Below are 11606 nucleotides of genomic sequence, written 5' to 3'. Positions count from 1 at the left end.
CTTTTACTACTGGTCATGGCACTCCACTTAGATTAAGAAGCATTGAGGTCATAGTTCACCACCCTAACGAAAGGGCGGGCACACCTTTGGAATTATCAATGAAAAATCAGAGAACCAGAAATGTATGTTCTCTTCTAACCTTCTTCGCAGTTACATTATATTGAATTCCAAGGTCGAAACACCAAACGACTATCCACAACCTTTTTACTTTTGTGCATCAATGTTTATTTATATTTATTCTCCGGATTTTGGGTGTATACATAACGTAAGACGCAATTTGTACATTTGCACTTGCGTGTATCGAATGTCTGGACGGACGTGTTTGCGGTTAGTCGTCGGGGGGCGAGCGCCACCTCCCGGCAATTGTCGGGCATTTTGCATACTAATGTGTCAACAAAATGTGGAACACAAAATAATAAAAAAAATGTATATGGTCATTGAATTAAACATTTTCCTATGAGTGTCCATGAAATGACTTGTCTTGGAACAGATAAAATTAACACATTTTTTGTCACATCTAATTTTTAATGTTATGACCTACAAAGTATTATTGTACTATCCAAATAGGTACTATCCAGATTTATCAGTTTGGAGAAGCATGTGATAGTTGAACTTTTTTTTATGTAATATACAACAGAAGTTGGCTGATAACAGCTAAGGAACATCTGGAATCAGTACCAAATAAGATTTCTTGTATCACTTAGAAATAGATACTTGGTATTTATGTGGTGTGTAAGTAAGTCAATGCCACCCAAGGACATCTGTAACAGACTTCATATAGGACAAGTGTCTACAACTGATCATAAATCCACCACAGAGGATACACATACACTATTTCCAAGAATTTCCAAGTCATGATGAATTTCAGAAAACATCTAAAAACTTGAATAAAAACACAGTAGGTACAAAATAGTCGTATAAAGTAGGAGACGTTTGTACTTGTTATTGAAAGACACAATGATAATAACCAGATACTTGACAGCACACAATTTAACAATTTGTCAAAAGAAACAATCAATTTTGAAAAATACATAACAGTCACGCCACAGCACCATAGTAATTACTTGAAATGACTCCATAACATGACAGAAAAAAATTATACCATACACACGATGCACAAACATACCACTGACAAAGCAGACTTTTAATAACAGACCACTGTTGAAAGCATGTAATTTAGGCAGCTAGCATTGTTAAACACAGGATGGTGACAAGTGACATTGAAAACCTCTATATAAATCTGATACTTGTTTAGTAACTAATCAGTTTGTTTCTATTTCTGCTTCAAATTAGGACAGCACAATGGAAAAATTCGGAGTAGCAGCCATACTCGCTCTGGTGGCGATGCAAGCCTGCGCGCTGGACGACGAGATGGCTGAACTAGCGAAAATGCTGCGCGAAAACTGCGCAGAAGAGACCGGCGTAGACTTGGGTCTCGTGGACAAAGTTAATGCTGGAGCTGACTTGATGCCCGACGGGAAGCTAAAGTGCTACATCAAATGCATCATGGAGACAGCGGGGATGATGTCAGAAGGTACCATAGACGTGGAGGCGGTGATCGCGCTCCTGCCCGACGACATGAGGAAGAAGAATGAGAACAGTTTGAGAGGCTGCGGCACAAAGAAGGGCGCCGATGACTGTGACACTGCATTCCTCACTCAGGTGTGTTGGCAAAAAGCCAACAAGGCTGATTATTTCCTTATATGAGTAGTCACAATAATGCCTAATTTTTCATTGTTTGTCCGCATAACACAAAATCAATCATTAATAAACTCTTCAGAGTTTTTGTTTGCTGTTTTATTTCTACAAAAGCAGATTAAATAGCCGGAAAATATACTAACTATCAGAAGTAATTACATAGTATTTAATTTCTGACCAATTATTATTAATCACTGTCATGGACAAATTTAGTTAAATTACAAAGCAAACAGAAAAAAACAATGTTACTCTAATTACTAAAATTAAAATAAATCTCCAAATTAGCCAGTAAACCATACAAATAATTATCTTTAATTGGCACACACAATAATGAGAATATACGAGTAATATGAATGTAATATGTATAGTATAGTATAGTGTATAGTAAAATAGTGTATTGGCAATAGTATGACTTTCACTTGTGTACATATACTTTAATCAACAGTATACAAGAGTTCAGTGCAGTTTATTCCTTTTTTTACTCTTGCCTGTCAGATTTGATCTATTTATATCTTTACAGAATTATTAAATAACTTAAATAACCGCTTTTCAGATGACTTCTCGCAAAGGAGTCTTCAATTTTGTTGTATTCATACATAGTTATATCCCGGTGATACTCAATAAAAACCACATTACCAACGTATTGGACCAGAATCAACAGTCACATTTCTTTTATTACAAGAGCATATAATATATTAAAATTGTAATTATAAATAATTAATTCAGGCATCAATGTGAATATAACCTAAAATCTGTCTCTAGGAAGACCTGTCCTGTGATGACAGGAAAATCTTAGTTTTAATAATTTGATATTATAACTATGCACCCGACAAATCAGGTGCATATACAAAGCAAAATTGTGATACAAAGACTAGTAAATAAGTGAAATCCTACAGCAAGTTCAAACATAAAGCCTCAATATATAACCAATTAGTCAAAATATTGGTAATAAAGAAATTAAAACTATATATTGTGTATATCCATTCCATATTGAAATGCCTCAATTCCAAAATAATATTTGTCTAAATGCACTTTTAGCCTTTCTAGTGACAATATATAATACCAGGATTGCTAAAATCAATAACTACAACGCGAGTACCGCAACTATTTTTTTTTTATAATATAGGAGTACCAAAGATGCATCCAGTCTACCTGATGGTAAGTGGCTACTGCCGCCCATGGACATCTGTAATCAACCCCAGATAGGATTAGATATTGGTTGAGGTTGAAGTCGGCCACAGTTGCACCGCTACCCCTGAGGACTAAGCTGGAACACCTCGGAAAAGTATGTGTCCCTTACCACAACCTTCAAAACGGAACACAGCAGAGTCTAATACTGCTGTTATTAGGCAGAAATAGATGTGGCAGTGGTGCAGCCGGAGTCGAACCACAAAGGATTCTACCACCCACGAAACTAAATGTAAAGGGTTAAAAGTTGGTAAACTTCTTTGTACTGTGAATGTATCAGCTCCTACACCACTTCAAATTTAATTTAATTCTAGTTAAAATGCAGTGAAGACACAAATACTCGAAAGAGGTATTCCAATTTAGTGTGCAAGAACACCAACACATTTATGAATCAATTCACATAATGTTTCAAATTTCTTTTTGGGACACACATCGTGAGAATAAGGAAATAAGATGACATTAAGAATTTATTATAATATTTATAAGGATACTATGCACTTTAACATAAAGTTGTTGTTTTTTGAAAATATATATAGTCATAGGCAGTCCTGTAGAATTTACATATTATTTTAAGTTTATAAGATAATGTAGTGTCAATTGATAGTAACTGATCCAAATAATTGAAATAAAAACAGTTTAATAAATATCAACATTATTAATCTTAATACAATATTATAGGCAAGTAGTATACGGGAAATTGACCTAATCTAAGGAATTCCACTTATGATTAGTCTTACTGTAATTTTCCAATTGGAGTCTGACCACTAATGTTAAGGATCTATTACACTGACAGTGTTTTGTTGTCATAACAATAGAAGCTAAAAGCCTGCAGACGTCAAGGTCGCGGCGGCATCGCCAGCGGCCTCATAACCTCACTGCTCAAACACTACAATGCAGAATTCCCTTACTAGAGCTGTCACTCAATTAGGAATACAACTACAAAGTCGGAATGTATTTAACACCTATAGACACCAACTGATTGCACATTCCAGTGTTTTGACGTCCGCCGAAAATGTCAGTGGTTAAAATTTTCAAAAACGAAAATTAGTTACCGTATTTTAACGAAAAAACATATGGACTAACGATAAGTTTTGCACGAAAAAAGATATGAAAATCCGAAAAGCTAACATTTCCCCGGGTTTCGTTGAGATTGCGGCATGCCGTTATTTTTCGCCACCAGATCAGTCACGAAATAATATTTGGCAAATTGGTCTTTACATAACCCCAAGTTTCAGATCGGTGGCGTAATAAGGCAGCCGTCGGATATCATTGGTGCGATTAGGTTAGGTTGTCAAGTCGCAGAAAAATAGCGAAACCGTGGCTGCGGCGCAGCGCTGGTCGGGGGCCGGGCTCACCTTGACGGAGTCGAGCGGGTACATTACGCAATGCTCCATCACCCCCGCGATCGCTCCGGCGGTCATGTGTGTGAGGGAGCTCTGGGTCGGAAGGGTTTCATAGTCCTCAAAGTTCATAATACTCACTGAATACTAACACTTGTAACACAAAATAAACACAGATGTGGTCTAATTTTAGGGAGTAGTTATGGATTCACCCGATTATCACTGTCATTTTCACTGCACTATTTTCGTCACAATCATCCAAAATTTAGAACGAACGATCAAAATTGATTCCGTAAAATACAATACGATACGATCAGCACGCGCGGCAGTCTGCGGTGGTGTTGCCAGACACGCGGCGCACTCTCCATTTAAAGTACCAATAATATGGTAGTGTGGCAATTAAAAAAATATTTAGTTTAGAAAAAGTCATAGATAACAAATGTAAAAATACTACTATCTATGAACTTACATTTTTTCACAATATTTAATATCCATCGATATACTACTAATAAAGACGTTATTAGTAGTATATCGATGTTAATATCCAATTTATATTTTAGGAGGAGGAGGTTCCATATTCGATTATATGTATAAGTTTATCAAATTAATTGTGGAATCAGATCCGTGGCTATGCATTACTTTATGCATTTTTACCGGTTAAAATATTGTCGATCATGATGGTTTATAGTGAGTCTTCACATTGCTCCTCGCACTGCTTCTCGTTGCCGCAATTACTTCAGTCATGGCCACACGCTGCCCACTCGCGTCGTTAGAGCTACTCCATTTTTCAAAGAAATAGTTTAATCTTAAAAAAAATGCAAAAATATAATACGTACACATTTAGTTTTCGACGATTAACTTTAATGTAACTATGAGTACATTTCTTTGATATTTTTTTTCTATAATATCAAAGAAGACATATTAGAAGGTGGTAGAATCCTTTGTGGTTCGACTCCGGTGGCACCACCGCCACATCTATTTCTATCTAATAACAGCAGTGTTAGGCGCTGCTGCATTTCCGTTTTGAAGGGTGGTAAGGGAGACATACTTTTCCGAGGCGTTCCAGCTTAGTCCTCAGGGGTAGCGGCTCATCTGTGACTGACCTCAGGTATGAATAACTAATCCTGTCTGGGGTTGATTATAGATATTCATGGACGGCAGTATCCATTTATCATCAGGTGCACTGCATGCTCGTCTGCTACTCCTATATTATAATATATAATCTTTTTTCCATAATATACATCAAGAAGACGTATTTTATATTTTTCTTATGACCTCTTTTTGAAAAAATATTCATGAAACGAAATTAGGGGATGATTACGACATCATTTCATTTTCACTAGATTTAGCTATAAATTCCTTAAGCGATTCAAAAGCAGCTTTTTGATTTTCATCAAGAGGAAATCGTTCAGTGATAACAAGAGAATGTAGTTTATTAGAAAAATCTGGTATCCACTTTAAATAATGAGCAAACAACCCTATGTCCCATCAGCTATGTTGTAACCAAGAATATTGATACTCTGTTTTGAAAATTCAGGTTTGTCTTGGTTAACAGTTAACGAATATGTATCAACTGTATCCATGATATTTTTTAGTTTTTTATCATGATCAATTTGATAATTTCCACATATTGTAATATCATCCAAATATGCGAATACTCCTTCTAGTTTACATTTTTCAATGATCTTATCAATTGCCCGTTGGAAACAAGCTACTCCATTAGTTACTCCGTTTGCCGTGTGGTTCCGGCTGCGAATAGACCACCCCATACTTGCCCGTGGGTGTCGTAGAAGCCGACTAAGGGTATCTACCGGGTAGATGGGCAGCAGCGTCTACTCGGGCATTTAACATCCTACTGCGACTGTCCCACTGGTTGCTGGGTCTGACACCGCCTGGCGTAATCCCCAAAGGTGTCCCGCTTGGTGGTAAGGTCTTTTCGTGGGATCTGCCTGGCTAGCTACCACCCTCAGGCCGGAGTCTACCGTTAATAACGACTCGTCGTGTTTCGGTAGTGCGCCTGGGAGCCAATCCATCTGTTTATCCCCCCATTCCCATCCTCTTGTGGTGCTTCCAACGGCGCACTTCTCGGGTCCGGTGGGTCTCTTTAAGTGTCATTGCCCCCGGTGGCGTGGTGCGTTGGCGCGAGGGCCAGGGAGACCCAACATCAGGGGGCTCCATTCCAATGTGGATGCCGTCCATCACCACCTTGAAACGGCAAAGCCGGCTTTTCTCTTTTTGACGGAGACGCAGATATCGCCCGTGGGCGATACCTCGTATTTAGATTACCCCGGCTATAGTTTAGAACATGCCTTTAGGCATCGAGCCGGGGTATGTGTGTATGTTCGGGGCCATATCTGCTGCCGCCGTCTCAGCTGCCTTGAAGAAAAGGACCTATCCTTGTTGTGGGTGTGCGTGGATATTGGGGGGCAGACCCACGTCTACGCGTGCCTATATAGGTCCTGCAGCGGAGATGTTGAGACAACTTGACTATTTGAGCACGTCCAGTGGGGGACTGACAAAATGCTGCAGCAGTGTCCTTCGGCGGAGTTGGTTATTCTGGGTGACTTTAATGCCCACCATAACGAATGGCTAGGCTCCCGAATCACGGACTTCGCCGGAAGAACTGCGTATGACTTCTCCTTGGCATATGGGCTCTCCCAGGTCGTACCCGGTCATACTATGGTACCTGATATAGAGACTGCCATACTGCGTCTTTGCTGGATCTTCTGCTGACCAACCATCCCGATGACTACCAAGTGATGGTCAAGGCTCCTCTTGGATTTTCTGACCTTGGATGTCTGACAGACAGCTATGCTTCGTCTCGGGTGATCCTGGCACGTGCGCTGACTCTGTGCCCGACGTAATACGGCAGGGTATGGAATGCTTCATTCCAAACTCTGTCGTATCCGTCGGTGGGCGGAGTCAGCCCTGATTTGATAGGTCTTGCGCTAAGGCATCACGCAAGAGGCCTACCAAGCCGAAGACCTCCGAGCTACGAACCGCCCTTAACGCTACCTCCCGTTCAGCAAAGAAGCATATGGCCAAGGCAAAGTCTAGGCACGTTGGCAGGATTGGCGAGCGACTACTCGGTTACCCCTTCGGGAGTCGAGCCTTCTGGTTGCTGGCCAAAGCTGTCGAGGGTAATTTTTGTCGCTCCTCACTACCGCCCCTGCGGAAATCAGATGATTCTCTGGCCCACACGGAAAAGGAGAAAGCCGATCTTCTGAGCACTCTCTTTGCCTCAAAGATCCTGGGAGTTGACATACCGTGTGACGTGCAGTTCCGGGGTCATTTGGACGTTAAGGCCAAGTTGGCGTCAAAAAAGTTGGGCGTCCTGAACAGGGCGAAGCAGTACTTCACTGCGGGGCAACTCCTTCTGCCTTATAAGGCACAAGTGAGACGTCACATGGAGTACTGCTCCCATCCCTGGGCAGGGGCGCCCCAATACTAACTTAACCCACTTGACTCCGTGCAGAGACGCGCTAACCGAATCGTCAACGACCCCAGGATCTCCGATCGGTTAGAACCTTTAAGCTTACGGAGGGACATAGGTTCCCTCTGCGCGTTCTACCGGCTTTACAATGGCGAGTGTTCCGAGGAACTATTTGACCTGGAGCCTACATCATCATTCCTCCATCGCACCAACTGGACCCGTGGCGGTCCTCCACGGTTCGGTTTGCACGGACGTTCTTGCCACGAACGTGCAAGATGTGGAATGAACTTCCTCCTGAGGTATTCCCAGAGAGCTATGACATGGGCTCTTCAAAAAAGGTGCAAAAAGAGCTCTCCTTCAAAGCCGGCGATGCATTGGCGACTCCTCTGGTGTTGCAAATGTTCATAGGCGACGTTGACTACTTTCCATCAGGTAGCACGTCTGCTTTATCGTTAGGCTCAAATATATATAAAAAAGTTACTCCAAAAGGAATGCGACATAACTGGTTCAAGTTTCCACACGCTTCAAACGCCATAGCCTTGGCCGTGGCCGTGGCCGTGGCCGTGGCGGTGGCCAGTTACTTTTAAGAATAGGAATTTGATTATATTTTAGGATACTAAGTATCATATTGATGATATTTGGATATACTGGGTACTATCTTCTATATTTGGCAAAGGATCAAGATGGGCGAATTTATTAATTGTTTGAGAATAATCACTACACATTCGTCACATTCAAAACGAAATGCTGAATTTGCCATTGAAACAGCTTCACGCCAAGGTTGTACAGGAAAATTGTTAAGTTTGACTATACTCTCATTAATAAAACTTGCTGTGCTACCTGTATCAATTAAGGCCTTAAGAGCTAAGCCATTTACTGCGACCAAAACAGTGCACTTCTTTAATTCTACTGAAGCTGATATTAATCAGGAATTCATTTCATGTGTCGTTTACTGTGGCCACAGGTGACAAACTTCTGTATACCTTGCAAAATGTCCTTGTTTGCCATATTTTAAACAAGTAGTATTTGAAGTTGGGCAAAATCGACGAGCATGTAAGGAATCACCGCAGAAATAGCATTTATTTATATTTATTTTTTTAATATCAGGTATTGACTGATGGCCACTTTACTTAGAGGTATTTCTAATAGACATAGACTTATTCACGGCGACATAGTGTGGCATAGTGAAACCACATTATAAGGATATATATTATACTGTGGTGAAACTTTCAGATTGTACTTGAGCAGATTCTAGATTCTAGCTTCGTCTAAGGTCAAAGTTAAATTTTATAATAACCTCTGTCTTATAAGTGATGAAGACATTCCAGCAATGAAAGCTCCACGAATAGATTTTTTTTCATTTTCTTCTGCAGAAATAGACTTAAAATTGCATTCTGTCGCTAATAGCTTCAAAGCCTGAATAAATTCATCAATGGATTCTCCTGGTTGCTAAGTCCGAGTAAATAGTTTATGGAGTGTAAATATTTCACTTTTAGGTTTAACGTAAACGGATTCTAACGTGAATACAGCTGATGTGTACGTACTGCATGATGAGATATAATCATATATAGCTGGCGAGACGTGATTTATTAAAAATCTTAATTTTACTTCTTCAGAAAATTTAGTTTCTGTCTCAGACGAACTTCTTTGAGATTCTTCTAGAAAATTCTCGAACGTTCTTTTCCAATGTATCCACTGCGATGAAGCATTTTGAGATGATGTTGGATCAATATCAAATCTGTCCGGTTTAAGAATCGATACATATTGTTTAATCATTGCTAATTTCTGTTTAATAAATTGTAATAGGACAAACCCGAATATTATTAAAGGTTTTATTAAACAGAAAACTAGGTGACATTAGCAATAGTATATGAGTGACATAAGTTTTAATCATTTAAATATTTTATGGCGTTTTCGCCACATGATGATACGTTTTGCCTTTAGTACGAAATAATTTATGGTACCTATAAGTATTTTTCAACAAAAATTTGGATTCATTGCAAATAATTTATTACTGCGTCAATCTTCAATTCATTTATGTTCGACCTATTTTTCCATCCTTTTTGCTTTCATACATCTAACGTTCGTAACTCATTTGAACTATAGAATAAGAACGTTTCGTTATTTCGTAGTACAGTCCGCGCCAAACTGCTAGTCCGCTCTGAAGTTGTTGTGAGGAAGTGTAGTCATACAATTTGGTATGGCAACGCGATTCATTTCTATATTTAGAGCGAACAAGCAGTTTTACGCGGACTATGACATAATAACATTTCTTTATTGTTTTTTTATCCGTATGACGTCAACAATATGACGAGGTCGATTTCGGCTTTTTCGGTAATAAAAAGAAAAACTAAAAAGTATTTTTTACTACCATCTTCCACTTTTATCTTAATATGAGTCAAGTAGCCTATGACTGAGTGCGAGCTTTACCTACGCATTCCTGCTTTTCTATTCATAATCAACTTAAGGTCACACCAAACTAACGACCCTACACTATTCATAGCGTTTTTTTTTAATATTATTAATACATACAATTATGCTATACGTAGTATTGTTAGCAATAATAATTTCAGGCTCAAACTGTAGCTCACAGTAAAGCATATAGTAACTAATAGGTACATAGGGAAACATTGTTGAAAATCAAACCTGCATGCCAGGCTCCTATTGAGAGGCAGTTCTAGTATAGTAATGCTCCGGATATCCGTATTCACAGATGTCCGAGGAAAAACAAAGATCCGTGTCTGTATCCGTTACTTTTCTCGCGGATCTTTTACCTGATTAATTTTCGAATTCTTAAATTCAATAACTAAGTCAAATTGCACATTATGCAATTAATGAGATTGACAGTTTAAGCGATTTTCTTATTTGGATCTGATTTGGTAATTAACCTATAGTAATTAGCGTAACCAACCTTTTAGATAATGGAATGACTAAAGACGCAGAATCTCAGAAAGGTAATCCTGGTCGTAGAAGCGGTACAGAAGATGAAGCTCATATTAAAGGCATTTTTAATTTGTGTAATTTACTTGTCGCTCTGTGAGTATCTTTATAAATTTATGTTTCCATCCCCCACCTTTTTAATTAAAAAAAAATAGGAAATCCCTACCAATGTTTTGCGACGATTTCTACACCATAATTATATTCTTAATATAAAAATGGAAATAGTAATTAATTTTGAGCTGGTGTTTGTTAGTGTATTAAAATTTAGGATACTATTTTATTATTATTATTTTTTTTTTTATAATATAAGAGTAGCAGACGAGCATGCAGTCCACCTGATGGTAAGTGGCTACTGCCGCCCATGGACATCTGTAATCAACCCCAGATAGGATTAGATATTCCTACCTGAGGTCGGCCACAGATGCGCCGCTACCCCTGAGGACTAAGCTGGAACGCCTCGGAAAAGTCTGTCTCCCTTACCACACCCTTCAAACCGGAACACAGCAGCGCTTAACACTGCTGTTATTAGGTTGAAATAGGTGTGGCGGTGGTGCCGCCGGAGTCGAACCACAAAGGGTTCTACCACCTTCAATTTCACATGCCTTTAAGATTCAGAAATTAGAGTAGCGGTGATATTGCACCTGTCGAACTATAAAGGTTTTTCCGAGTTGAAGTATAATAAATATGTAATCATGTTCTGAATATCAATATTTTTGCACTCGTTGGTAGTTCGCAAAACTTTTTGTAATAAGATATAAATCGCATGTATTTTTAAGTCAACAATTTGCATGATTGCAGCCAATCGCTGCAATCTTGGACAGGCACTGGTGTCCCCCCGCAAGCGAAGGTAGCTCGAAGCGTAGACCATCGCGCTGCGTCAGTGCGGATTGGAGATATTTAGATTGTGTAGACCAAGAGCTTTAAGAAATAATCATTGTACTATACATAGATTAGTAAAGATTACTCACCCCTAACAATAAATTGTAACCAGTTTTGACAATTGAAAA

The 11606-nt window shown here is 39.2% G+C and overlaps 2 protein-coding genes across 2 annotated transcripts in view; one reads left to right on the top strand and one right to left on the bottom strand.

Annotated features, from left to right (window-relative positions):
* Positions 1 to 4603, bottom strand: part of LOC140747766 (mitoferrin) — a 39041-nt gene extending 34438 nt beyond the window's left edge. The window contains exon 1 of the mRNA XM_073080374.1: positions 4242 to 4603. Within this exon, the coding sequence (XP_072936475.1) occupies positions 4242 to 4358 (117 nt within the window). The 5' untranslated portion in view covers positions 4359 to 4603. The remainder of the gene's footprint in view (positions 1 to 4241) is intronic.
* On the top strand, positions 1252 to 1786 carry LOC140747774 (general odorant-binding protein 69a). Its single transcript, XM_073080386.1, has one exon. The coding sequence runs from the start codon at positions 1303 to 1305 to the stop codon at positions 1705 to 1707; it is 405 nt and encodes a 134-aa protein (XP_072936487.1). The 5' UTR covers positions 1252 to 1302; the 3' UTR covers positions 1708 to 1786.
* Positions 4604 to 11606: the final 7003 nt, after the last annotated feature.

The sequence above is a fragment of the Epargyreus clarus genome, unplaced genomic scaffold (genome assembly GCF_041222505.1).
Source record: "Epargyreus clarus isolate Ecla_fem2 unplaced genomic scaffold, WU_Ecla_fem_2.2 ptg000002l, whole genome shotgun sequence".
In the NCBI taxonomy this organism is placed as follows: Eukaryota; Metazoa; Arthropoda; class Insecta; order Lepidoptera; family Hesperiidae; genus Epargyreus; species Epargyreus clarus.
The sequence above is the reverse complement of the archived record's forward strand: the minus strand, read 5'-3'. Positions and strand labels throughout refer to the sequence as shown.